Source organism: Triturus cristatus, chromosome 6 (genome assembly GCF_964204655.1).
Source record: "Triturus cristatus chromosome 6, aTriCri1.1, whole genome shotgun sequence".
NCBI classification, from domain to species: domain Eukaryota; kingdom Metazoa; phylum Chordata; class Amphibia; order Caudata; family Salamandridae; genus Triturus; species Triturus cristatus.
This window is the reverse complement of record NC_140589.1, coordinates 444,787,148-444,814,899: the sequence shown is the minus strand read 5'-3', so window position 1 is coordinate 444,814,899 and position 27,752 is coordinate 444,787,148. Positions and strand designations below refer to the sequence as shown.

The window sequence follows — 27,752 nt, the reverse complement described above, 5'->3', positions numbered from 1 at the left end:
ATATAAAAGCCAACACTCCGATCCAGGACCCTTACCTGACATATTGACGGAACTACTCACGGATAAATGGAGAGGGTCAGGTACTGATTTGATTCAAGAGATTCTAGAATTTCGAAACCAGTATATAACTTTCGTGTGCCCAGAACACGTCCCAGTTCCCATTATGGGAAGAAAAATGTATCACATAGATAGACAGAATCCGTTACGCGAAGTACACCCAATAAGAGGTGAAGGTAATAACTTTACACGCGTGTTTGTGTACACGCCTATAACTAAAATTGAATTATTAGAAATGAAGAAAGTAGTACCCAGCCATGACAAGGATCCAGCAGGTTTCCACCGCGAGATAAAAGACATGCTACTCATGGGAGAGTATACCTACCCCGACATTATGAAAATACTGAAAGTATTAATGCCTGCCGGTGTTTACGAGAAACTCAAAGAAAAGGAATGGGAGGTGGGAGACCAAAAGATAGATTGGACCGCATTAGAAAACGAAGAAAAGGCCCGAGCTGCAGGAGCAGGGCTTGGGGAAAAGACTACAGCACTACCAGGATTACTAGTGCAGGTACTGCCACGTTTATTAACTACGAAAAAGGAGGACTGGGGTGCAATCTCAGCCTGTAAACAAAAGCAAGATGAAGACACTAGTGATTTCTATTCCCGATTTGAAAAATGTTTTGGTATAAATAGTGGCATAAAAGCAAGTAGCGAGTCATATCCACATCTGTTTGTGACAAAATTAGTTGAAAATTCCCTACCGCAAGTTAAGAATAGAGTATTGAAATTTGAGAGTACCTGGCAAGGTAACACCCCGTCACAGATGTTACAGATGTTACAATATCACCACAATAGAATTAGAGAAGAACAAGAACACGAACAGAGACGTATGAAAGATACAAAAATGAAAATGCTTGTTGCTCAGTCAGTTCCAGCTGATGGTCATCAAAAGGAGGATTCCGCAGGTCCAACGAAAGGGACATGCAACTATTGTAAACAACAAGGTCATTATATACACGATTGTCCAGTCCTGAAACATAATATTGCCACAGGTAGAACCCAAGAAAGACCACGTCCACCTAGACAGGATCAGAATCAACAACAAATTCCTCAGCATGTACAACCTAGGTCAGCTCCGCAACAATTAGCTCCGCAACAGGCAGCTCCACAACAGAACGTAGTACCACCACAAGCGCAGCCTATTGCTGCCACTCAAGCAACAACGCAACAGATGTATCAGTATGCACAAGCAGATTATCCCGATTATCAGCGATACACATGAAATAGCCTAGAGAGGGAAGTTGGCTTACCCCTTATTGAGGTTCCTGTAGACCAGGAGGGACCTTATGTACATAGTGAATTATTAGGGGAAGACAGAAAGTTTTTACTTGATACAGGGGCAAGCAGAACAACTATAAGACGCAGTGAAGTTCCAGGGGCACCCCTCTCAGGCTCACAGAATATTTCCCTTGGATTCTCAGGAAAGCCTATCATTAATGAAGTAACACAGCCTCTTCCACTTACGGTTGGTCCATTGACACGTACTACAGATTTATTGCTTACTAAATCATGTCCAGAAAACTTGTTAAGTATAAAAACACTGAAAGCTCTAGGAGCTATAATATGTTGTTCTCCGGAAGGAGTACGACTATTTCTACGTGACTTTAAAGGTCACTACGTGTCCAGAGACATGGATCACCGGTTGCAGAATTTACCTACACATTTATGGGCACAAGGCCCCACTGATGTTGGTTGCATGAACATTACACCATATCGAGTCGCACTAAAAACAGGAGTAGTACTACCACGAATGCGACAATATAGGTTACCACCAGATGCTGTTGTGGCTTTGCTGCAAATCATTGACGAGCTCATTACACAAGGAGTGGTTGTAGAAACCGACTCCAATATATGCAATTCCCCGATAATTCCGATTCTTAAAAGAACGGATCCAAAAGCACCACCAGTATATCGATTAGTTATTGATCTGCACGAATTAAATAAATGTATTGTACCACAATACCCTGTGGTCCCAGATATCTCTTCACTACTAACTGCTATTGATTCAGAAGCAACGTTCTTCACTGTAATTATTCTTAAGAATGCTTTTTTTAGCGTCCCAATAGATCCGGAAAGTCAATATCTGTTCGGATTCAGTTTAAATGGACGAAGTTTTAAATTCACACGCGCACCTCAAGGATTTACAGAAAGTCCCAGCATCTATAGCCAAGCACTGAAACGAGAACTTGACAGTATCCACATGCCAGTTAACACTGCCTTGCTTCAATATGTCGATGATCTGCTGATCACCGCCCGAAGCGAACCTGAATGTGAAACAGCGTCACTGACGGTTTTTAAATTCCTGGCCGACAAGGGGCACAAGGTGTCCCCTTCTAAGCTGCAATTCTGTGTCCAGCGAGTTGTTTACCTTGGACACTCGCTGTCCAAGGAGGGAAGGCAGCTTACACCTGATCGCATCCAGTTAATCGCTAACATGTCACCACCCAAGACACAAAAGGAGGTGCGGGCTTTTATAGGTCTCACTTCATACTGTAGGCAGTGGATCCCTCAATATGCATTTCTAGCAAAACCACTCATCCAGTTGACAACACAGGAGGCAGCCACATCGACTGTCCTCCCTTGGACTCAAGAACACACATATGCCTTTGAAAGCTTAAAGAAAGCTTTATGCCAAGCACCTGTTTTAGCAACACCATGTTACCATAAACTGTTTACACTCTTTGTTACAGAACGCGAAGGTACTGCCTTGTCAGTACTCACTCAGGAACAAGCAGGATCACACAAACCATGTGCTTATTTCTCTAGTACATTAGATCCAGTAGCTCAGGCTCTTCCTGCGTGCCTGAAATCAGTGGCAGCAACAGCTTTAGCAATCAGACAAAGCGATGCCATAGTGTTAGGACATCAATTGACAGTACAAGTACCACACACAGTAGAGGTCCTCTTGAACCGCACACAAACACAACACTTGACTATAACGAGACTACTTCCGCCTTAGGCAATTTAACAGAAGAGCAGTCTGCTATGCGGATTGTTGTGCTTCAAAATCGTCTTGTCCTTGACGTCATCCTGGCCGATAGGGGCGGAGCTTGTAGGGTCATCGGATCAAGTTGCTGCATTTTCATACCAGAAAATTCGCCGTCAGTATATAAAGCCATAACCCGCCTTCATAAGATTATAAGCCAGATACACCAGAGTCCAGGCACCTGGACTTGGTCCGGTTGGTTCTGGGGCGTGTTGTCAGCCTGGGGATGGAGGATCCTATCCTTCCTAGGTATTGGCTTTCTCATACTATTCAGTTGCTGCTTATGTCTACAATGTGGGCCAGCGATTTGCGGCCTGTGTGCCACATCGTGTATCCCACCTCCAAGTTTTCGTTCAAAATCCCGGAAGAAAAAAGAAGAACAAATGATGCTATATGAACAGATCGATGGATTGATGAAGATCGATATCTCCTGAGGGTCCGTAGGGGACAAGGAGGGAATGAGGAAATATGAATTTTGTGATCAGTTATGTCCCCTATCGTAGACCCCAACGGCTCCATGTGCATGCTATAAGTACATGTATGTTCCCTCCAGTTCCAGTTTTGAAGACGCAAATACATGTGCGTCCACCGTCAACATGTCCTCTTTCAGATCCGCCATGAATGGGTCAGATATTCCATTCCTAAGTATGAAAGGCCACCGACTTTATGTGGTTCACTTTCCACATTTTACAGATTCAGGCGAGTAGGCCATGAATTCTGCCATCAAGCCTTTCCTGCTTTCTGCCTCTGAAAGCTCCAGCCCGAGCCCGCATCTGTATCCATGAACTTTGTCCTACTCCCTGCGCGGCTAACGGTGCCTGATCCAGCCTGTTGCCTGCCAAAAAACTGTATTTCACCTTCAAGATTATCTGCTTCGCTCCTCATCCGATGCATTCCTGTCTAGTAGTTTAGGTAAACATTCCTCCAGCTACCGTGCAAGAGGCCAGGCCTCGCTGTCCTCATGCAAGTAATTCATAGCCCCTGTTACCATGGAAGATTCCTGCCCCCTCGCATCTCATACAGACACTTAGACGCTTGTACACGCACTAACAGTCAGTATAGAATAGATTTCATCCTAGAGACCTTTCCTTTTGGATAACACAGTTCTTTAAACATAGGATATTAGATATGATTTGGGATTAGGTTGACATAACCCTCAGACTTCTGTCTCCACATGTAGAGCTAAATGTCAAGTCCCCTTCACCCTCTAGTTGCACGTCAATCGCACGTCATGCGGCTGCGCGCGCATCTCTGCCAAATATTTCTGCTGACATTGCAGGATTCTCTTATGGATCCACCCACTTGTGACATCATGTATAATGACGTTTTTTAAGTTACGCCTATATGTCCGCCCTTTTTAGTTACGTATGACTATTTTATCTGTATTATCAGCTGTTACGCCTCTTGCATCTATCTCAAATGTAATGCTTTCCATATAAATACGATTATCTGTCAATAATGTATGCCCTTCCTTCCTGAACTCTCGTGGTGATGGAATAGAAGCCTGCAATTCGAATTGTATTCCTTTGTATAGGAATAAAGCCTTTTAGAACCTCTAATACCACGGATTCTGCCTCTTATATTTACTGAGTTATTCTTACTAGACTTTACCGCATAAAAAATAGTACCGGTAATGAAATATTTACCACAGAGGGCCAATTTGCCCATCCTCTCCTGTAAGACTTTCTCAACTGAGTGAACTTCTGGGACCATATGTCACTGAGAGGTGCTGCTTGGTCTCTGATCTAAAGATGATAGTTCACCAGTTAGAAGTATTAATCAGAAGAACAAGTTAGCAACCTTCAGTACTGCTGTTTCTGATGGCTACGCTATCAAACCATAGACAGCTTAATGCCCTCCCACCCCCTTTCTGTGGAGTGGACACCTGAAGATGATATCCAAGTTAGATTCTAAGATACACTATTAGCTTGAATTTGGTAGAAGTGCTCGACACTGATGGGAAAGAAGTAGAAAGACTAATAAACTGACATTTGAGTGCAGTGCTTATACATGACTATGCCCTATCACTTCCAGGACAGTCAAATTGACCATGGGGCCACATGCCACCATCTGTAGGCACACAGGATTACTGATGCAAAATTCACTGGATCCACTCTGGCAGCAGGGGATATTTTAAAGGTGATGAATGAATTTTTTATATATTCTCCACTAAAAAGAACGTTGTTGAAGGTAAGTAACTTGCTCATACATTACATATGTCTCTGTGTATGCTTGTTTGTATGTGTGTGAATACATTTTCAGAAGTGGATGCATTGTTGAAATGATTCACTTAGAGCAAATATAAGATACAACTTACCAAAGCAGGCCTTGCGCTGTAACCTGTAGTGGACCGTCTTACACAAATGTTGCTCAGATTCTGATATATTGGTGCACGTGCATTGTTCTTGAAGAAATGTTCCAAGAGTATTGATGTAAGCAGCTTTGCAGTCATCATCTCCAGAGCAAGTATGATGGTTCCTACTGACTTCATGCAAACACATTTCATCACCATGGCATATGGCTGAATGTCCCCAGCATTTCGACATAAATGCTTCATACCTTTGTCTGGAGAAATAATCAAAGTGAAGATATCAAAGAACATTTTAATCAAATATTATAAGTATTATTGTCATAGTTATTTGAGGCAAAGAAATATGTAAATGATATCAATTATGATGAAAGTAAGACAATATTTTCAATTGTTTCAACTACCAAATTCCCATATAGAGTATGGAGTTTATAAAAAACATGCACAGAAATCAAATTGACAATTATTTTATCACAATATTTGTTTCTTCATTTAATGTTTTACTCTAATATTGCAGCCATTTATACAGGAATGCAGATTTGCAATTTCCTTATATTATCATGCACTTCACTCAATGTAGAAGTACGTTGCCAGGGTAAATGTTGCAGATTAAATTCAAAGTCTCTAGGAATCACACATTGTGCCGGGAAACAGCCATTACAAGGTGGTCATAACCACGCGTGACCGTCACCACGAAGCCATTACCACGCATATGCCTTTACCACGCATGCCTTTACCATGCATGCTTTTACCACGAGTATGCATTTACCACGCATGATAAAGGCATATGCGTGGTAATGGTTTTGTGGTGACGGTCACGCGTGGGTACTGTCACACGTTGTCATGGCTGTGACTTAAGTGCTTTAAATTAGTTTTTAGGGCTTAGTGTGACCAAGTCTGAAAATATCGGAGGACTCATTAAAACTAACTGTGGGCTTCAAGGACTCACACCGGGGTGTCTGTGGCAGGAAATCTCCTGGCTCTAGGGGGTGTGTGGCAGGTAAATTAAGATTGACGAAAATTTGTTTATCAAAAAAAAAAAAGATTGACGAAGGAAAACTACTAAAATGGTGGGGGTCAGTGTATGCAATCCTGGTTTGGCGTCCCAGGCAACACAACTCAAATATGCTGAAACAGGTTAGAGAAAGATGGCAGACTACAGTAATCGCAAGTGTTGCAGCGGATGAGCCCCACGGCACGGGCGAACAAAGCGGCATGTCAAAAACGGAAAATGAAGTACCTGCAATGAGGAGAGGGTGGCTTGGCGATCTTGCAGCTCATGAGAGTAGCGTGGACTTGAAAACGAAGCTGCACATGCGTGGACACTACAACTGGTGCTGAAACTCAACCAGAAACAAACGGTCTCGGAGGTGTGGCCATGGCACATAGAGATGAGGTGAAAGAAGAGCAGAGTGAAGCTTGGCAACAGGCTGTAATTTGCGCTATCTCTGAATGGGATATGAGGCATGGAATATTGTGGATGACGCCCCCTCCAGGAAAGTGACCTCCTGCTGGTGCACGGGATCCTGTAGCTGCACTTGGCGCCATCAGTGGGCTGTTGCCTGTTAAAGTTTTTGCCTGTTTCAGTGGCAGCACTCACTGCACTCATAGAGGAGCACACCAGGAACTGCTGGGTATGTCACTGTGCAGGGTAAGTGGTATGTGCATCGGCAAGAGAGGGCAGTATGGTTACGAGAGTGCATGTTTGCCGGATAAACTGTAATGTTGGCACGGCAGAGAACAGCTGCCCTGAGTTAAAGTTTCAGCGATAAATGTAGTTTTGCACATACCACAAATACATTATAAAAGTGTGCATGAAAGTGCTATGCGTGGTTAGTGTAATCATTGTATTGGGACTTTCAAGTGTCCTGATGCATGTGTGATGAAATGGTATGCGTGGTAATGGGATGCGTGTTAGTGGGTCATGCGTGGCATTGGACATGTGGTAAAGGCATGCGTGATGAATGCGTGCATTGTTATATCATACAACCCATTGTGCCAAAGTATAACCAGGATTATTGGGTAATTTAAAGTGAAGTTTCATGCTCTCTTTTATTTTAATTTGTAAATTTATGTCTATTTGTAGCCCTGAAGAAGTTCCAGGAGAACAAACCGTGTTGGCAGCAAGAAAGAATTTGTACACAGACTACAATAAAATTTTATGTGTAAACTAATCTTTATCTGTATTGTACTTGTGAAATTTTCCTTTATTACTACACCACTTGTTTACTAATAGTGTTGAATGAGGGTGCTGATATTTAGATAATTTATATTGTGAACACAACCTGTTGGCTGCTCCCTGGAATGGATTGTGCTGATTGATTCCTTTTTCACTCTCGCACCTTATCTTAACATGGGTGAAATAGACTATATATGCTGACACTGGTATGTGTGGTCATCTTAAGGTGCTTCAACTACCACATGTAAAAAACTCAGATAAGTACATTAATTGTATTCAGTCAGTATTTCATTATTAAGGGTATACGGGTTCATTAAGAGTACTCTGAGAAGTGAGTAGTAACACGCTCAGATTGTTATTCTCCACCAATTCCTTTGTGTTATTCCCCATTTGTGGTTATTTTTTTACCTGCATATTTTACAGCTTTGACCAGTTGACATGTTCAGGACCATCGGAGTCACACCTAATTTGCTATAGTATAGTAGTTATTCAGCTGGTGAAATGCATTACAAATCACATCATGAATTGTGGCTGCCACATACAAGTGTGCCTGCTTGAGGTTTATTCTTCAATTTAGGAGTGTCAGTCACACTTAATCACAGAACAAAAACATTGCAAACCATGCCTTATGGCAAGTAATAAGGTGGAAAGATATCCAGTAACTGGTATGTGTGAAACAATATTCATCTGACCCATGTAAGGGTATAAAGCTCACATATAAGTGCAAGCAGAAAATCAATGTGGTGGTACATGATTTATCACTGAGGTAGATCCACTATTTTTATTCAATGCTTTTTTAATATTATGCTAACATATAACATCATTATGAATAATCAAGCTTTCAAAAATACAAACCTCGAAAACTCATTAAAAAGAATCAGTAATAGGTACAAGACTCGTATGAGCAGTACACTATAAGTCATTTTCAGAACTAAACCAATTACATAAGTCTATGGTTACTAAGTTTATGAAAGGCCAGAAAAGCAGGCCTTCTCCTCATATTTATTGTTTTAATCAAATGTATAATGTTATAGTTATTATCAGCTACTGAAGCAAAACCTAAATGAGGGTTCTGCTCACTTTCCCAAATTTCAGATAACCACTGTTGCGGGGGTCTGTTGACAACACTAGTGTTTTATAGAGGACCGATATCCTGCACAAGTTCTTTTGGTCTTTTAAACAGAAGATAAGGGGCCTTTTGTACTAAGAGTCCATTCGCCAAAAGATGATTTAAATTGCGCACCAACGTTTTGCGAATGGATTGTGGACTACGATACCTAAATGCACTATTTGGTAAGTTTTCAAAATCAACATTTTCAGAATTAACTGCCTAATTAATGTTTCTTATGTAGGTTGTAATTTCCGGCGTCCTATGGTTGGCTATAAACACAGGGATGGTGGCCTGGAACCAACAGCAGACCACGATTCTGAGTTTGCATTCCCAGTAGGGAATGGTTTTTTGTATAGCTTTCCAAGTCCTTTAAGTAAAATAGTGCAACCTTAAATGTCAGATAACAGTTACCCATTGAGAAGCCATCAGGAACAGCAGGCAGTGGCCTCTGGGATCACTACCTATTCTTCCTTAGGCAGCCAGTACAATTCCCAAACGAGAAGGTCTACCAAGAGAACCACTTCCTATTTGCAAATCTGTTAGTACTTTGAGGAGTCGATAACTGATCAATGGTTTACAATTGGAATTGTGGTTGTAAACCATTTACACATATCAATAAAAAAATGTAAATTGTAAGTGCAGCTTCCAAATTCAGTAAGGGGCACAAAACTCATTTTAAGAGTGGGAAAACTATTCTGACAAATAGAATGTGTTTTGTACATTTTAAATAGCCATATTTCGATCACAAACCCTGTGTTTGTATGAACTGCAGTGTTTGCAATCACAATTTTGTTTAATACATCTAGCTCATAGTTGCAAAACCGCTAGAAGGGCCATTTTACAGAAACCTTTCACTGTTGTAAAAACTGAAGAATGCTACTTCCACCCGTTTTTCTGCATCTATAACCTAGATGAGGCAAAGAAGGTTTTCTCTAGTGAAAATAAAAAGGAAAAAGAGGAAAATCATGTCAACATAATTATTCTATACTTAACAAATGTATATTTAAAAGACCTGGTTTGAAACATATCAGCCATCAGATTTGCATGATGCAGGATTTTTAGAGAATTTAAATATTCCTCACAAGATATTTTAAATAACACAGGTTTCTAAGTAGCACAACATGTTCAAAGGAATAACCGACCGCTCCTGTGAGCATCCTTTGAGTGTCATGATTGGGTTTCATTGAATCCTCGGCATTCTCACCACAAGTCCCAGGGAATAAAAGAAAAGAACACATGATTTGCTTTAGTACCTGTCTCTCGGCATTGGTATTCGCACTCACCATATTTGATTATGTGCTGATGTACCACCTACCATTAGTACACCCTAAGTGTGTTTCCACGTAAATAATGATACAGTGCCTTACTATGTGATTTGAACCATATAGCTAAAAGTGTAAGTAGCAAAGGTGTTATTTGTGTTTACAATATGAAACCTCTCCCAAACCTAAAACAAATCAGTGTGTATAAATGTCGGTCAATATCATTCAGCATCTTTCTGAGGAAATACGCAAGAGAGGTGCAGAAACAAGCAAGAGAAATACAGAAAGTGGCAAGAGAATTGCTGAAAGAAGCAACAGATGTGTAGAAAGAAGCATGAGAAGTGCAGAAAGAGGCAAGTAAGGTTCAGAAAGAAGCAAGAGCAGCGCATAAAGAACCAACAGAGGTGCAAAAAGAGGCAAGCGGGGTGCAGAACAAGGTAGGAGGGGTGCACAAAGAGGCAAAAGAGGTACAGCAAGAGGCAGGAGGGGTGCAGAAACAAGGAAGAGTAGTACAAAAAGATGCAGGAGAATTGCTGAAAGAAGCAGCACAGGTGTGGAAAGAAGCAAGAGAAGTGCAGAAAGAGGCAGGCAAGGTGCACAAAGAAGCAAGAGTAGTGATGAAAAAAGCAACAGATGTACAAAAAGAGGGCAAGAAAGGTTCACAAACAGGCAGGGAAGGTGCAAAAATGGAACAGGGGTGAGGAAAGAACCAACAGAAGTGCAAAAATAGGCAAGATGGGTGCAGAGAAAGGGAAGAGAGTTACACAAATAGGCTAGAGAGGTACAGACAGAGGCAGGAGGGGTACAGAAAGAAGGAAGAGAAGTCAGAAAGAAGCAACAGAGGTACAGAAAGAGGTAAGAGAGGTGCATAAACAGGCAGGAAAGGTGCAAAAAGAGGGAACGGGTGCAGAAAGAGGCAAGAGAGGTGCAGAAAGAAGAGAAAAGAGGGGTGCAAAAAGAGGCAAGTGGGGCGCAGAAAGAAGCAAGTGAGGTACAGAAAGAGACAACAGAGGTGCAGAAAGACGCAGAGGTGGAGAAACAAGCAAGAGAAGTGTTAGAAAGCGGCAAGAGAATAGCTGGAAGAAGCAACAGATGTGTGAAAAGAAGCAAGAGAAGTGCAGAAAGAGGCAAGAGGGATGCATAAATGTGCAAGAGAGTAGCAGATAGAAGCAAGAGCAGTACAGAAAGAGCCAACAGGGATGCTGAAAGAGGCACGAAGGGTGCAGAAACAGACAGCAAAGTTGAAAAAGAGGGAACAGGGGTGCAAAATGAGGCAAGAGAGGTGCAGAAAGAGGGAAACGGGGTGCAGAAAGAGGCAGGAGGAGAGCAGAAAGAAGCAAGTGAGGTGCAGAAAGAAGCAACAGAGATGCAGAAAGACACAGGAGAGGTGCAGAAACAAGCAAGAGAAGTGCAGAAAGAGGCAAGTGTCGTGCAGCAAGAAGCAAGAGCAGTGAAGAACGAACCAATAGAGGTGCAAAAAGAGGCAAGAGGGGTGCAGAAAGAGGTAGGAGATGTAAACAAGAGGCAAGGGAGGTGCAGAAAGAGGCAAGTGAGGTGCAGAAAGAAGCAAGAGCAGTGCAGAAAGAACATACAGAGGTGCAAAAAGAGGCAAGTGGGTGCAGAAAAAGGTAGGAGAGGTGCACAAAGATGCAAGAGAGGTACAGAAAGAGGCAGGAGGGTTACATAAAGAAGGAAGAGAAGTGCAGAAAGAAGCAACAGAGGTAAAGAAAGAGGAAAGGGTGGTGTAGAAACAGGCTGGAAAGGTGCAAAAAGAGGGAACAGGGATGCAGAAAGAGGCAAGAGAGGTACAGAAAGAAGCAAGTGAGGTACAGAAAGAGGCAACAGATTGCAGAAAGACACTAGAGAGGTGCATAAACTAGCAAGAGAAGTGCAGAAAGCAGCAAAAGGATTGCTGAAAGAAGCAACAGAGGTGTGGGAAGAAGCAAGAGAAGTGCAGAAAGAGGCAAGTGAGGTGCAGAAAGAAGCAAGAGCAGTGCAGAAAGAACCAACAGGGGTGCAAAAAAAGTCAAAAGAGGTGCAGTAAAAGGTAGGAGGGGTACAGAAAGAGGCAAGAGAGATACAGAAAGAGGCGGGAGGGCTACAGAAAGAAGGAAGAGAAGTGAAGAAAGAAGCAACAGAGGTGTAGAAAGACGCAAGAGAGGATCAGAAACAAACGAGAGAAGTTCAGAAAGAGTAAAGAGGGGTGCAGAGAAAGGTAGGAGAGTTACACAAAGAGGCAAGAGAGGTACAGAAAGAGGCAGGCAGGGTGCAGAAAGAAGGAAGAGAAGTGCAGAAAGAAGCAACAGAGATACACAAAAAAGAGGTAAGGGAGGTGAAGAAACAGGCAGGGAAAGTGCAAAAAGAGGGAACAGGGGTGCAGAAAGAGGCAGGAGAGGTGCAGAAAGAAGAGAAAAGAGGGGTGCAGAAAGAAGCAAGAGGGATGCAGAAAGAAGCAAGTGAGGTACAGAAAGAGGCTAGAGAGGTACAGAAAGATGCAAGAGAGGTACAGAAACAAGCAATAGAAGTGTAGAAAGAGTTAAGAGAATTGCTGAAAGAAGCAACAGAGATGTGGATAGAAGCAAGAGAAGTGCAGAAAGAGGCAAGAGAGGTGCAGAAAGAGGCAAGAGGGGTGCATAAATGTGCAAGAGAGTAGCAGATAGAAGAAAGAGCAGTGCAGTAAGAGCCAACAGGGATGCTGAAAGAGGCACGAAGGGTGCAGAAAGAGGCAAGAGAAGTACAAAATGAAGCAACAGAGGTACAGGAAGTGGTAAGAGAGGTACAGAAACAGACAGCAAAGGTGAAAAAAGAGGGAACAGGGATGCAAAATGAAGCAAGAGAGGTGCAGAAAGAGGGAAACGGGATGCAGAAAGAGGCAAGAGGAGAACAGAAAGAAGCAAGTGAGGTGCAAAAAGAAGCAACAGAGGTGCAGAAAGACACAAGAGAGGTGCAGAAACAAGCAGGAGAAGTGCAGAAAGAGGCAAGATAATTGCTGAAACAAGCAACAGAGATGTAGAAAGAATCAAGAGAAGTGCAGAAAGAGGTAAGTGAGGTGCAGAAAGAAGCAAGAGCAGTGCAGAAAGAACCAACAGGGGTTTAAAAAAGGCAACAGAGGTGCAGAAAAAGGTAGGAGGGGTTCACAAAGAGGCAAGAGAGGTACAGAAAGAGGCGGGAGGGGTGCAGAAAGAAGGAAGAGAAGTGCAGAAAGAAGTAAGAGAATTGCTAAAAGAAGCAACAGAGGTATGGAAAGAAGCAAGAGAAGTGCAGGAAGAAGCAAGTAAGGTGCACAAAGAAGAACGAGCAGTGCAGAAAGAAGAAATAGAGGTACAGAAAGAGGCAGCAGAGGTACAGAAACAAGCAAGAGAAGTGCAGAAAGAGGCAAGAGAATTGCTGAAAGAAGCAACAGAGGTGTGTAAAGTAGCAAGAGAAGTGCAGGAAGAGGCAAGTAAGGTATAGAAAGAAGCAAGAGCAGCGCAGAAAGAATCCGCAGAAATACAGAAAGAGGCAAGAGAGGTGCAGAAACAGGCAGGGAAGGTGCAAAAAGAGAAAAGAGGTGTGCAGAAATAGGCAAGAGGGGTGAAGAAAGAAGCAAGTGAGGTACACAAAGATTCAGCAGAGGTGCAGAAAGACGCGAGAGGTGCAGAAACAAGCAAGTGAAGTACAAAAAGAGGCAAGAGAATTGCTCAAAGATGCAACAGAGGTGTGGAAAGAAGCAAGAGAAGTACAGAAAGTGGCAAGTAAGGTGCAGAAACAAGCAAGAGAAGTACAAAAAGAGGCAAGAGAATTGCTGAAAGAAGCAACAGAGGTGTGTAAAGTAGCAAGAGAAGTGCAGGAAGAGGCAAGTAAGGTACAGAAAGAAGCAAGAGCAGCGCAGAAAGAAGCCGCAGAAATACAGAAAGAGGCAAGAGAGGTGCAGAAACAGGCTGGGAAGGTGCAAAAAGAGAAAAGAGGTGTGCAGAAATAGGCAAGAGGGGTGAAGAAAGAAGCAAGTGAGGTACACAAAGATTCAGCAGAGGTGCAGAAAGACGCGAGAGGTGCAGAAACAAGCAAGACAAGTGCAGAAAGAGGCAAGAGAATTGCTGAATGAAGCAACAGGGGTGAGGAAAGAAGCAAGAGAAGTGCAGAAAGAGGCAAGTAAGGTGCAGAAAGATGCAACAGAGGTACAGAAAGAGGCAGCAGAGGTACAGAAAGACGGAAGCGAGGTGCAGAAACAAGCAAGAGAAGTGCAGAAAGGGGCAAGAGAATTGCTGAAAGAAGGAACAGAGGTACAGAAAGTTGCAAGAGAGGTGCAGAAAGAGGCAAGAGAAGTGCAGAAAGAGGCAACAGAGATGTGGAAAGAAGCAAGAGAGGTGCAGAAAGAAGCAAAAGAAGTGCAGACACAAGGACCAGATGTGCAGAAAGAGGTAAGAGGAGTGCAGAAAGAGAGAAGAGGGGTGCAGAAATAGGCAGAAGGGGTACAGAAAGAAGCAACAGAGGTGCAGAAAGAAGCAACAGAAGTGCATAAAGAAGAAACAGAGATGCAGAAAGGTAGATGTTGGATGGAGGAAGAGGCAAGAGGGAAAGATAAAGAAACAAGAGTGATGCAGAAAGAAGGAACAGAGGTGCATAAAGAGGCAGCAGGGGTGCAGAAAGGTATGAGGGGTGCAGAAAGAAGCAACAGAGGTACAGAATGAGGGAAGAGGGGTGGAGAAAGAAACAAGAGAGGTACAGAAAGTAACAAAAGAATGCAGAAAGAAGGAACAGAGGTGCAGAAAGAGGCAAGAGGAGTGCAGAAAGAGAAGAGCCATGCAGAAAGAGGCACAAGGAGTGCAGAAAGAAGCAAGAGAGGTACAGAAAGATGAAAGATTAGTGCAGAAGGAAGCAACAGAGATACAGAAAGAGGGAAGAGGGGTGGAAAAAGAGGCAAGAGAATTGCAGAAAGAAGCAACAGACATACAGAGAGGGGGAAGATTGGTGGAGGAAGAGGCAAGAGGAGTACAGAAAGTGGAAGAGATGTGCAGAAAGAGGCAAGAGAAGTGCAGCAAAAGAAAGAAAGGTGCAGAAAGAAGCAACAGAAATGAAAAAAAGCAAGAGAGGTACAGAAAGAAGAGAGAGCGGCTTGTACACCATTAGACCAATTTAACACCCATATTAGCAATCAGTAACAGGTGACCATTCTAAGTTTACAAAGGAACTTCCACCATGCTGTAACACTTGTTGCTGCATTTTTGGTAACGTTTGATCTGTTTGAGCTAGAAACAAGGCTTTTTTTGTTCAAATCTGCAGATTAGGCAGCAGATGATGAATTATGGGGCTAATGCAGAAAATGTATAACTGTGCAAAAGTTGGTGCAGCCAAACAGTTGCATATTTCCAGTGGCCCAGCTAATACCTCTGACTAGGTCCGGAAGTGCTCCTCAGTGATTCCTTCTTTTTTTTGTCTCATTGATTTCATGGTTTAGCTTCTATGGAAACGAGGAAGACTAAACCTGAGGTTACCACTCCGCAACACAGACTACCATACAAACTTAATAACTCTCCATAACACATAATGCAGCTCTACATAATTCCTGTAAACAAAATACCACATACTTTCTATCCACATTTCACTGCACAACATACAACAGTATTCCACTACACACAACCTACATCCACTCCACTCCATGAAACATTAATAAAACACTTTTAAATTTACAATGCCAATAGCTCTAACTCTCACAAATGTGAGACGTATTACATTACAAATGCTTCTTTAACTGGTAGTCGCGTTTGGAGAGTGGTGGAGAAAGAGTGCTGGGCCTCTGACCAGTGCTCAGAAATTCAGCTGCGTAGGACTTACATGAGGTACCAGGAGGGCTTCTTGGCCCCCAAAAGTCCCCCAGAAGTAAAGTGGACTTCATCCCCCATCCTGTAGTCTGCCAGGAGGTGCGTTTGCAGAGTGGTGGAGACAGGTGAGCGTAGCCTGAGAAATCGTCTTAGCAATCTGGAGGTAACAAGAGGGGTAGTTGGCCTTCAAGGACATCCTTGGGGGCCAAAACCCCACTATTACCTCCAGTAAGTCCCACATAGCAGGATTGCTAAGTTCTCATAACAGGCTACACCCCCTTTGCCCACCACTCTGCAAAACACTCCCTGGCACGCTCTTGGATGAAGGTTGAAGTCACATTTGCTGCTGGGGTCCTTTGGGGCCAACTAGCCTACCTCTCACCTCCAGTAAGTCCCACAGAGTGGGATTGCTGAGAGGTGGACACAGGCCACGCCCCCTTCCTCCACTACTCTGCAAACGCGCCTCCTGGTGCACTCTTTCTTGGGGGATGAAGTTCCCTTGCCTCCTGAGTGTCCCTGGGGGCCAACTAGCCCACCAGGTACCTCCTGTAAGCCACACACAGCTGGATTGTTGAGAGTGGTCCGAGGTCACGCCCTCTTTTTACACCACTCTGCAAACCTGCCACCTGGTGCACTGCTGCTCGAGGGATGAAGTCCACTTGTGTCCTGAGGTCTTCAGGACACAAGAGGACCTCATTGCCCCACCGGCAGTGCGCCATGAGGTGCGTTTGCAGAGTGGTGTAAAAAGGGGTGTGGCTTCGGACAACCTCTCAGCAATCCCACTCTGTGGGGCTTACTGGAGGTACCTGGTGGGATAGTTGGCCCCCAGGAACCCTCAGGAATGATGGTGATTTAATTCCCAAACGTAGAACTCTCCAGGGGGTACGTTTGGAAAGTGGTGCAGAGAGGGGGTGGGGCCTCGGCGATATGCCATTTTATTTTAAATTGTGTTTTTTGGAAGGGGGATGTGTTGCCCGCCTGCCCTTTATGATTTTTGGGCCTTGGGGACCCCATCCCCCAGGGCCTGAGCTTTTCATTAAAAAGAAAACAGGAAGAAGGCCACTTCTGACCCCCTGGCCAGGCATACCCTGGGGCTTGGCCAGCCTGCTAATTTGAGGAGGCCCCCTCCTGAGGCCAATTATGGCCCTGGGGATCCCATCCCCCGTGGCCTGCCTATCATTTTTTTTTATTAAATGAAAGGGGAGGGGGGCCGAGTGTCCCCTCCTGGGCCACTTATTGCCCAGGGGACCCTACCGCCAGGGCCTGGCTTTTTAAAGAAAAAAAAAATATTAGTGGAGGGGGGCTGCGTGGCCCCCCTCCTGGGCCTGGGAGAAACACACAGTCACTGTATGATGTCATCAGTGATGTCATTTGAGATTTCATCAATTAAGCCAGCAGTGATGTCACTGACCATGTCATGAATGATGTAATATGTGACATCATCAGCAGTGTATTGCGGGGGCACGAGTTATAGTTAGCTCAAATAACTATAATGGATGAATTTCTCTGGTTTTGTACGAGTGAAATGTCCAACTAACTATAACGTCCCTGCAAGCTGTGTTATTTTCAGTGAATTTCTATGGTTTTCTAACTGCTAATTTCTTACTATAATGTCCCTGAAGCCTACCTTTTTTTAGTGAATTTCAAAGGTTTTTTAAATGCTAATTTCTAAATATAACATCCTTGAAATCTATGTTTTTTCAGTGAATTTCAAAGATTTTTTAAATGAAATTTTTTTAACTCTAATGGCCAAAAAATACTGTTTCTTAAGTTTTTTAACTTTTATAAAAAATAATGTGATGTTTTATCCTTTCTAAAATATAAATTTACATTTTTATTTCCTTAAAAAAAAGTGGATTTGCATACCGATCACATATGGGTCACTGTGGGAGCTCGAATCCAAGTTACAGTGCATGGGTAATGCCTGGCTGATTGGAGGAGTGCATGGGTACAGTCTGAGTGATTGAAGAAGTGCATGGGTAGGGCCTGTGTGATTGCATGAGTGCAGGGGTAATGTCTGGGTGATTCGAGGAGAGCATGGGTACTGCCTGAGTGATTGAAGTAGTGCATAGGTAATGCCTGGGTGATTGCATAAGTGCATGAGTAGTTCCTGGGTGATTGGAGGAGTGCTTGGGTACTGCCACAGTGATTGAAGGAGTGAATGAGTAATGCCTGGGTGATTGCATGAGTGCAGGAGTAATGTCTGGGTGATTGGACCAGTGAATGGGTACTACCTAAGTGATTGAAGGAGTGCATGGGTAATTCCTGGGTGATTGCATGAGTGCATGGGTACTGGCTGGGTAATTGGAGGAGTGCATGGGTAGTGCATGGGTTATTGCATGAGTGCATGGGTAGTGCCTGGGTGATTGGAGGAGTGCAAGGGTACTGTCTTAGTGATTGAAGGAGTACATGGGTAATGCCTGGTTGGTTGATGAGTGCATAGATAATGTATGGGTGATTGGAGGAGTGCAAAGGTACTGCCTGAATGATTCAAGGAGTGCATGGGTAATGACTGGGTGATTGCATGAATGCAAGAGTAATGTCTGGGTGATTGGAGGAGTGCATGGGTAGTACAAGAGTGCATGGATGAGTACATGGGTAGTGCCTGGGTGATTGCATGAGTACAGGAGTGATGTCTGGGTGATTGGAGGAGTGCATGGGTACTGCCTGAGTGATTGAAGGACTGCATGGGTAATACCTGGGTGATTGAATGAGTGCATGGTACTGGCTGGGTAATTGGAGGAGTGAATGGGTAGTGCCTGGGGTATTGAATGAGTGCATGGGTAGTGCCTGGGTGATTGGAGGAATGCAAAGGTAGTACCTGACTTATTGCATAGGTGCATAGGTAGTGCCTGGGTGATTCCATGACATGACTGCAGGGGTAGTGCCTGGGTGATTGGAGGAGTGGATAGGTAGTGCCTGGGTGATTTTAGAAGTACATGGGTAGTGGCTGGGTGATTGATGGAGTGCTTGGGTAATGCCTTGGTGATTGCATGAGTGCAGGGGTAATGTCTGGGTGATTGGAAGAGTGCATGGGTACTGCCTCAGTGATTGAAGGAGTGCATGGGTAATGCCTGGTTGATTGCATGGGAGCAGGAGTAATGTTCTGGGGATTGGGGGAGTGCATGGGTACTGCCTGAGTGAGTGAAGGAGTGCGTGGGTAATGCCTGGGTGATTGCATGAGTGCAGGGATAATGTGTAAGGGTTTGGTGGAGTGCATGAGTAATGTATGTGCGATTGCATGACTGCAGGTGTATTGTCTGAATGATTGCATGAGTACAAGAGTAATGTCTGAGGATTAGAGGAATGCATAGGTCATGTTAGGGTATTTGTATGAGTGTAGGGCTGATGTTTAGGGGATTGGAGAACTATAAGGTAATACCTGGGTGATTGAAAGAGTATACGGGTAATGTCTAGCCGGTTGCATGAGTGTACAGATAGTGCCTGGGTGATTGGAGGAGTACATAGGTAGTGTCTGGGTGATATTATAAGTGTATGGGTGCTGGCTACGTGATTGCAGAAGTGCATAGATAGTGCATGGATGATTGGAGGAGTGTGGGAATAGTGCGTAACTGTATAGATGAGTGCATGGGTAGTGTGTGAAAAAATGGATGAGTGCAGTAAAAGTGACTGTAAACATTAGTTCATATTATCATGCTTATTATATTATTTCATCTTACCTTTTTTATTAAAGAAGATACAAAACTCAGTGGAACTATTTTACAGTAATTTTGTTGTAAACTGAATTTAAAATCTTTTCAAACTTTAGTATTACCTTCTGTAAAAAAAAAGGTAACAACATGATTTTAGAATTACGTAACATATTCAATTTCTCTTTTTTGCTGTTCTCAGATTCTACTGAATTTCACCAAACACAGTGATTTCAATGTAGATCATCATACAGCAGAGGGGAAAAAATACAATCAATGAGATTGTAAAAAAAACAATCTGCGTTGAAAATATTTACAACAAGTACAGCTATCTGTTTACCTATCTACAGTTTCTAAATTACATTCTTCAAGTACATTAAATCTTTTACTTCTCTCAAGTACATTTTGTAAAATATACACTCACATTTAAATTGTGAATAATATAAACATTAAATATATAAACTACTTCTTTCAATCACAATTTTCCAAATGCAATATCAATTAGCACAAACAATAATCCAAACACTAATTGTTCACATCTTCCCAAAATGCCAAATAATGTTTCCAAATCCATTTGCATTGCAAATATCCAAAATAAACTCGTTAATTTGTGTTCACATCTTCCCAATAGGCCGAATTATATTTTCAAAACGTTGGCATCAAAAATATGAGATATGAATTTGGTAATTAATAAGGCAGCCTATATTTGAATTCCAATTGAGCATCATTGCAGTGTGTCCGTCCTTTATTGCACTTCAAATACACAGTATAGTGTCCAGATGTTGTAGTAGGTCCATCATGAAAAATAATAGCCACTGCTTAAAAGTTCTTCCTGAAATTGATACTTGACATGCCACAAATGTTTTAATTTGTTTACAATTTTCTTCAATCTGCTCTACAAAGTTGCAGCATTAAAATGACATATTGTCCAAATCTTTCTATAAATAATGTTGTCAATATTTCTGATTTCCAATGAGAACATTTCATATCTTGATTAGCTGTTTTGACTAATTTGTTAAAAGACACAGTTTTTCAATCTGGTATCGTCAAATATATGAATCGTTCAGTGTGTATTTCGTTGGAAGAAGAAAATGAACACTATTCACATTTATGATCCCATCTGTAACTTAGTTCAAACTAATTTTAAATTTCTATTCCTTCATCTTCCAATACTGCAAGCATAAATATAAGAAATTCTTGTGCATCTTGTACATTAAGTTTAAATTGTGGAGAACCAGTAAATATATCCAAAAGATGCTGTATGCCAGAAGCAGTTTTGATTTTAGTTCTATCAGTTACCAACTTTTGAAAAATATAATGTAATAAAGAACAGAATCTTTTTCTCGATTTTCCATAGTTTCATGATGAAGATCTTCTAAATAAAACACAACATTCACAATTACATTAGCATAGCAGCTGATACCTGAACTATTTTCTAACTGGTATCCTACAATATCATCAACAGTGTCTCTTTTCATTTCCTTTGCAGCTTCATCATTCTCTTGAATTGTTTTCTTTTTTTGAACCTCACCAGAATGTTTGTAATATTTTCATTTGGACACACTACATGTTTTTCATATATAGGATATACACCTAAGTTAGGTGCATACAGCCTTCTTAACCGATTATACTGTCTTACACAATTTGCATCACCACTAACCTTTTTCTCACCAAAATCAATCAAATACAAACCAGATAATGTTCTTACTCAAGACAATACAACGTATGCCATGCCCTCTTTAAACACTGTACTTCCAATATTTACCAAAGCACTGCCTACACTTAAACCTTGAGATTTATGAATGGTCACAGCATATGCTAAATGAAGAGGAAACTGTTTTCTACGAACATACAAGTCTTTTACAAGCAAAAAACGAACAGCACAACATTCAATCTGTTTTACCTTTTCAATCTGATCAAATTTAATCTTCAAAAAGTCGATACCTTCTCTTCTGAAAATTTTGAAAATCAACAACTTTTCCCATTGCTCCGTTTACTAAACCTTCTTCTACATTCAAATTACTCCGTAAAAATTACCCGACAATTTACACATACCTATAAAGTATTTTCTAAGCCTGCAGTCTTAGACACCGAATTTTCCAAAGAATCCAATTTTGACAGCAACTTCGATGAGAGAAGAATAGTAACTGCATTGTGTTCCATTTTATCAATAGCTTCCATTTTCACTATTGGTTATTTTTCAAATCTCAAAAGTTTTTGAGTGAACGTAGAACACTCTTGCAGTGTAGGCATTACGCAAACTATAGACTTCTTTGCTCCAATTTTTTTGTACATTATTTCAGGTGCTATGTTTTCATTTGCAAACTTAGGGCCATATTATCAAGGAACGGCAATAACATTATCGCCGCTTTAGTGGTTCACTGCATATGAAAGTCCAGACGAGTCACTTTCAAACAGAAGATGAAAAAAATAATGAACACACTGTCGAAATCTTGGATCTTCTGAATACAATCTTGTTGAACGTAATTCTGTAGATGGAATCTGTACTGGTCATTGTTCATATGGTCCACCTTTTCCAGTGGGGAAGAGCTGTGGCAAACAATGAGCTTCTAAACTTTATTCCCAAACCCTCATGGGAGTTCCCTTCGCTTTCTTCATTTGGAATAATTCGATAGTGTTTCCAATAACTTCTTTTGAATGGAGAGGATGTTTACTGTAAAGTTCGTAAATCTCTTCACCCCTGGAATTGTCCACTTTTTTTATTTGGCCAGTTGAAATTTCTCTATCATTTTCTAAAGATATTTCTTGTTCTTCCACATATAAATTTTTATAATGAATATTGTTTAGTACAAGATATAATGTAGCCTTTTGAAGTTTGGTGACATCTTTTAACGTTTGCCAAATTTTCTGACTATTTGTTGGTACACCATTAATTAGAATAACTACATGCTCAATTTCCTCTCTCTCTATACTAATTGTTTCAATATCTTTCTTAAAATCTAAAGGTAAATACACAACTCTCCCTTTTAAACCTCTTGTAAATCTGTTGGATGCAGCTTACCTGTTTTAGGCTCCCTACGAATTATAGCCTGAAACGGGTTCACAGATTGAAAAAGAATGCACTCATAAGTATTTAAATCTACCAGGTTCCGGAGGAATAGCTACCAACTCTAGGTTGCTATGTACAGCTCTAGCTAGCATTTTGTTCTCTTCTAATTTGTTGTAACAATATTTACAAATACGTTTATCACTACCCAACTCAAAATGACCTTCCACCAACAAATAAGCACCAAATTGCTCCCACTTATCATTGTTTTCCTTTTCACTTTTTAAATACACATCAACATTCCTAGTTTGACTTCTACAGTGAGTACGTCGACAACAAATACAAACATCGTTTGTTTTTTTGCAAGAAAGTACCTTAAACTTTGTAATTTCTTCAACAAACTTCTCAGTAGTACTATCTTCCACCTCTTCTTAAACACCTACATTTGTGAAACTCTCACTTTCTGTATACTCCTCTTGAGGACCAAAGAAACACAACTGTACATCATCAGAAACTTTTTTTACATCCAATACTGAACCTTGCAAAAGAGCTGTGTTTATTTCACTTAAGGATAATGCAGGACTTTTCACATAGTACAATCTTCTTATTAACTTCTGCATTTCTGAGTGATGTACTGCTAACATTCTTAAATAATGAAAAGTACTTCGACACACTTTTCTTGAAAGACAAGCCAGAGAATAAACCTGCAGGTTAGTATATTTTCTCACTTTACAAGGATCTAGTCCTTGCAACATCTTAACCTTCTGTTTAGCACTTTTGTTTTACCATAATCTTGTAAAATATTTCGTAATATATCAATAGATTCCTGTAGTATACTGCAAATACTACTATAATCCCACTTATACACTGGAGCTTGTGTACGTCTCCCTTGAATTCTTTAGCTAATACATCTTCCACATTTTTAGGAACCGTCTTTTCTTCTTCAATTGGACAATCGTTTTTAACCACATAACAACAACCAATGGTATCAACTGCATGAACTAATGTATTTTGTTGAAAATAGCTTTCTTCATTAAAAAAAGGTTCAGTACTAGAAGTGTGCTTCCATTCACCTGAAATTATTTTGCAAAAGTTAGTTCTATTAACCAGCCTTTTTCTTTTACTTTTCTCCTTCATAAAGTGCATTGATTTATTCAATGTTTTCATTCTCTTCAATACTAATATAAACAATTTTCTTTTCAATTCAAAAGCCTTTTCGAGTCGACTACACTTTCAATCTGTTGTTTCATCTTGTAAAATGCTAATCTTCTTTTATATTTTTTGCAATCTTTCAATAAATTTTGTAGTACTCTACTTTTATACATTCTCTTCCTGATGTCTTTATATGCTTTCACCTTTTTTTCAACATGGATTGTTTTCCTATAACCTGATTTTGCATGAATTGTACCTTTTTTCGTTTCCTTCTGATTGCTTGTAGTACTTTTTTTTCTCTTTTCCCCATTTTGAAAATTGATTACATTTTTTAAAATATTTTTGACAACTTCTTTCATTCTCTTACCAGAAGACTTTTTCTTCAACGTCACATGTTGTACTTCATCTATCTCTCCTTTAAATAGTTTGTTTTCTTTGTTGTCTTTTCTTTTCAACTTTTCTTTTCATACTGAATGCTTCTTAATTATGGAGAATATCTAAAAAAAAGAAAAGTTTATTATCTTTCTAAAAATGATTCAATATTATTAAAAACTGTATATACAAATATTGTCATCTATAAATAAAGAAATACATTGAGTAGTGCCTAGTCAAATAGATGAGTGCAACAGTAGGTCCTGGGTGATTCTACAACTGCAGGGGTAGTGCCTGGGTTATTTCATGAGTGCAAAGGTACAGCCTGCATGATTGCATGACTGCAGGGGTAGTACATAACTAGTGCCTGGGTGATTGAATGACTGCAGGGATGATATCTGGGGGATTACTGAAGTACAGAGGAAGTGAGTGGGTGATTTTTTAAGTGCATGAGTACTGGCTGAGTGATTATATAAGTACAAGAGTACTGCCTGCGTGATTGAAAGAGTGCAAGGATAGTGCCTGGGTGATTGAAGCACTGTATAGCTAATGCATTGGTAATTGCATAAGTACAGGGGTAACGTCTGGGGGATTAAAGGAGTACATGCGTAACGCCTGGGTGATTGCATGACTACAGGGGTAATATATGGAGATATACATAACTACATAGGAAGTGACTCTGTGATTTTATAAGTGCAGGTGTATTTCTTGAGTGATTGCAGGACTACTGAGAAAATGCCTTAGTGAATGAAGGAGTGCAAAGGTAGTGCCTGGCTGATCAATCAACAGAAGGAGACTGTAGGGCTTTTTTTTATGGAGGTCCAGCATACATGCCCAAGAATTTGATAAGAAAAGAGGGTATGCCGTTCCTCAGGTAGGACACAGGAGGGAGAAGGAGATAAGTCAATGTGTCACAAAGGGGGGTGGTTGTCCTAGGTAAGTCAAAAGGAGGGTGAATTCCTCCTGTCGGAACTAGGGCCCTCACACACCCAGCCAGGTAGGTGTCATGCTTCATCACATGGGCCTGCTCCTCGTCCGGTCGGTGCTGCAATACCCGACGGGCACCCATAAAGGGGCTCTTTGGCGGTGATCTTTTGTTCCTTGCCATTTGGTGCAGTGGGGGTAAAGGGCCTAGGAAGTGTAGTTGTGGTAAAAAGTGATTAAAACAGGTTGGGTAGTCCAAAAACACTTTCATTCAAATTGGTTCTCCACCTGATTAATAAGGGGGGAAGAGTGGCAACTATCTGAAGTAATGGTTCAGGGTAACTGCACTCTACTACTTATTAGGTCAATATGTTTCATGCCAATTGGTCAGGAGGATCAGTGACAATTCATCAGGACCTAGTGGATAAACTATCTACACAATGTGGAAGGTGGGCCACCTACCTACTACGGATCAGCGCTACGAGTAAGGTACCCACAGCATCAAAGGACGACCTAAGGTAATCAAATTATCGCCTCAACAGTGTCCGGCGGGATAATCAGACACATTAAGTATTGTGTCCATTAAGCTCCAAAGAGTGGGCCTGGGAACCTACATCTCCTTCTCTCTCCTCTGACCTATCTGAGGAACTGCATACCGTCTTTTCTTATCAAGTGCCTGAATGATCTCATAGCAGCATGACTACTGGCTGGGTGATTACATAAGTACAAGGGTAGTGCCTCCGTGAAGGAGTGCAACGTTAGTGCCTGAGTGATAATATAAGTGCATGAGTAGTGGCTACATGACTGAAAGAGTGCATGGGTAATACCTTGGTGATTTCATGAGTGTTTAGGTAGTGCCATATTTAGTACCTGAATCATTGGAAGACTGCATGGGTAGTACATGGGTGTTTTTTTTATAACTGCATGAGTTTTGGACCTAGCCAAATATAAAGCAGAAGACTATTACATGACTCAACTATAAGTCTCTCCATATTGTTAAAAGCATGCATACATATGTCTCTACATTTTCAAATCATCATCATATCTTAGAGAAATATGTATACAATATTTCTGGAATATAGTGAAACATACCTGGAACAGGTAATAGATCTGCCTCAGTGATTGCATAACTTCAGGGGTAGTGCTTGGGTGATTATATGAGTGCAAGGGTAGTCACTGTGTAATTATAGGAGAAGATGGATAGTGACTAGCTAATTGCATGAGTGCACACATAAACATTGAGTGCATGGATAAGTATATGAATAGCACCTAAATGTATAGATTACTCATTGAGTAGTGCCTTGGTGAATAGATGAGTGCAACAGCAGGACCCGGGTGATTCTACAACTGCAAGGGTAGTGCCTGTGTTATTACATGAGTGCATAGGTACAGCCTGCATGATTGCATGGCTGCAGGGGTAGTACATAACTAGTGCCTGGGTATTTGCATGACTGCAGGGGTAATATCTGGGGGCTTACTGGAGTACATAGGAAGTGAGTGGGTGATTTTTATAAGTCTATGAGTAATGCCTGGGTGATTACAGACATACTAAGGTACTGCCTGAGTGATTACAGGAGTGCAAAGATAGTGCCTGGGTGATTTCATAACACCATAACTACTGGCTGAATGATTACATAAGTACAAGGCTAGTGCCTCTGTGATTGAAAGATTGCAATGTTAGTGCCTGAGTGATTATATAAGTGCATGAGTAGTGGCTACATGATTCAAAATGTGCATGGGTAATACCTTGGTGATTGCAAGAGTGCATAGGTAGTGCCTGAGTGTTTGCATGAGTGCAGGAGTAATGCCTGAATGATTACAACAGTGCATATGTAGTGCCTGGATCATTGGAAGACTGCATGGGTAGTACTTGGGTGTTTTTATAACTGCATGAGTGTTGGGCCTAGCCAAATATAAAGCAGCAGACTATTACATGACTCAACTATAAGTCTCTCCATATTGTTAAAAGCATGCATACATCTCAACGTTTTCAAATCATTATCACATCTAAAAGAAACATGTATACAATATTTGTGGAATTTAGTGAAACCTACAACTGAAACATGCAATAGATCTGCCTGAGTGATTGCATTAATCCATGGGTAATGCTGGGGTGATTGTATGAGTGCAAGTGTGGTCACTGGGTAATTGTAGGAGAAGATGGATAGTGATTGGCTAATGGCAAGAGTGCACACATAAATAGTTTGTTTTCTTTGTTGTCTTTTCTTTTCAACTTTTCTTTTCATACTGAATGCTTCTTAATTATGGAGAATATCTAAAAAAAAGAAAAGTTTATTATCTTTCTAAAAATTATTCAATATTATTAAAAACTTTATATACAAATATTGTCATCTATAAATAAAGAAATACATTGAGTAGTGCCTAGTCAAATAGATGAGTGCAACAGTAGGGCCTGGGTGATTCTATGACTGCAAGGGTAGTGCGCGGGTTATTACATGAGTGCATAGGTACACACTGCATGATTCTATGACTGCAGGGGTAGTATATAACAAGTGCCCACAGGGGTAATATCTGGGGGATTACTGGAGTACATAGCAAGTGAGTCGCTGATTTTATAACTGCATGAGTACTACTAGGGTGATTGCAGGAGTAATGAAGGAATGCCTCAGTGATTGAAGGAGTGCAAAGATAGTGCCTGGGTGATTTTATAAGTGCATGGGCACTGGCTAAGTGATTGGAGGAGTGCATAGATCTTGAGAGGGTGAATGGAGGGGTGCATAGGTTTTGCCTGGGTGATTGAACCAGTGTACAGCTGATGCATTGGTGATTGCATGAGGGCAGAGGTAATGTCTGGGGGATTAGAGGAGTACATGGATAATGTCTCGGTGATTGCATGAGTTAAGGGATAACATCTGGGGGATTATAGGAGTACATAGGAAGTGCCTGGGTGATTTTATAAGTGCATCGATACTGCCTAGG

The 27,752-nt window shown here is 41.3% G+C and overlaps 1 protein-coding gene across 1 annotated transcript in view; it reads right to left on the bottom strand.

Annotated features, from left to right (window-relative positions):
* The window catches only part of GFRAL (GDNF family receptor alpha like), a 1,025,020-nt gene that overhangs the window by 275,665 nt on the left and 721,603 nt on the right, over positions 1 to 27,752 (bottom strand). Inside the window, exon 7 of the mRNA XM_085610866.1 lies at positions 5,364 to 5,611. Coding sequence (XP_085466992.1) covers positions 5,364 to 5,611 — 248 coding nt within the window. The remainder of the gene's footprint in view (positions 1 to 5,363; positions 5,612 to 27,752) is intronic.